This window comes from Cyprinodon variegatus, unplaced genomic scaffold (genome assembly GCF_000732505.1).
Source record: "Cyprinodon variegatus isolate N-32 unplaced genomic scaffold, C_variegatus-1.0 Scaffold851, whole genome shotgun sequence".
NCBI lineage: Eukaryota > Metazoa > Chordata > Actinopteri > Cyprinodontiformes > Cyprinodontidae > Cyprinodon > Cyprinodon variegatus.
The window spans coordinates 1-1,291 of record NW_015151304.1 but is presented as its reverse complement, the minus strand read 5'-3'; the positions used below and the strand labels follow the sequence as shown (position 1 = coordinate 1,291).

At 44.5% G+C, this 1,291-nt stretch overlaps 1 protein-coding gene across 1 annotated transcript in view; it reads left to right on the top strand.

Moving 5' to 3' along the window:
• The window catches only part of LOC107099252 (disks large-associated protein 1-like), a gene marked incomplete at its 3' end in the record, with an annotated part of 53,548 nt that extends 53,400 nt beyond the window's left edge, over positions 1-148 (top strand). The window contains exon 7 of the mRNA XM_015397307.1: positions 24-148. Within this exon, the coding sequence (XP_015252793.1) occupies positions 24-148 (125 nt within the window). The remainder of the gene's footprint in view (positions 1-23) is intronic.
• Positions 149-1,291: the final 1,143 nt, after the last annotated feature.

The following is a 1,291-nucleotide window of genomic DNA, read 5'->3' as shown; positions in this document are numbered from 1 at the left end:
CCTCTTCCTTCTGCTTTTTGTAGTTTCATCTTGCATCACTACCTATAAGAAAACCCCCCCACCAGTGCCGCCGCGGACCTCCACCTGCTCCACGGCCTCCAAGCCATACATCTCTATTACAGCCCAAAGCAGCACAGAGTCTGCACAGGTACTGAGCTCCGCATCATTGGTTCATGTTGTTACGTCACATTTCTTTCTGATTCAAACACGTAATGGGTTCTCATCAACTGATCTCTAAATTACAACAGCAGGACTCTACTTTACCTGAACTTCCTGTTTTTCTTCTTGCACCACTGAGTTTTGACTCAACATTGTTGTTAAAGTTGCCCCTTTTTGCAGCAAAGATCTCAGAATAGTTCTGATTTCCGAACAGAAGAGACACGCAGAGCGTTACGGCTGTCATTACAATCCTGGGCTTCATACATAAAACTTTAGTAGAATTTCCTTGAAAGGTTATTTTGATGCAGAAACGAGAAACAAACAGAAGAAAGAAGGTCGGGGGACAGAGAGGGAAGCAATATATGCAGAGCAAAGGGCTCTATGCTGCAGGAGGAACGTAGCACAATTATATTAGGTCGACCATTTCTGTATAGAAAAACTGTTCTGATGTTTTAACTTTGCTGTTTATTTTAATGTTTTGTGATTCTGTGATTCTACTCTATGGCAGGAAAGAACTGGATTATTCAGGTTGAGTGGAGGTTTTTATACGACCCAAATGCAGAGACGGAAGCTGAGGTGGTTTATTGTAGATTTAATGTTGATCTAAAGGAAACAGAAGCAAAGTCCAAAACAAAATACAGAAAAAAAAGAAAACAGGAGACACATGAAGAGCGAAGAAACGATGAGGAACAAGCAAACAGTAACTGAAGCGGAGTATAAATGGCAAACACAACAAAGACTGATTGGGAGCAGGTGTGTACAGAAGAATGTAGAGAGGAGCGAAGGGGAAGGAGACTGACACTAGAGGGCGGCAGAGGGTCAACAAGGAATACATGAGAACTCAGATACCACCAGAAAACACTAAATGGAAATAAAACCAATTAAGCAAGAAAACACACGGCTGAGCAGAGCAGCTCTGTGGGATTCTACAGACCTCTTCCCCCTTAGTCTGACCCTGGAGACAGTTCCAGGGATGTGGAAGACCTCCTGCCTGGTTCCAGGACCAAAGAAGACTCAGCCAGCGGTCCTCAGTGACTGTAGACCTCCTGCCTGGTTCCAGGACCAAAGAAGACTCACCCAGCGGTCCTCAGTGACTATAGACCTCCTGCCTGGTTCCAGGACCAAAGAAGAC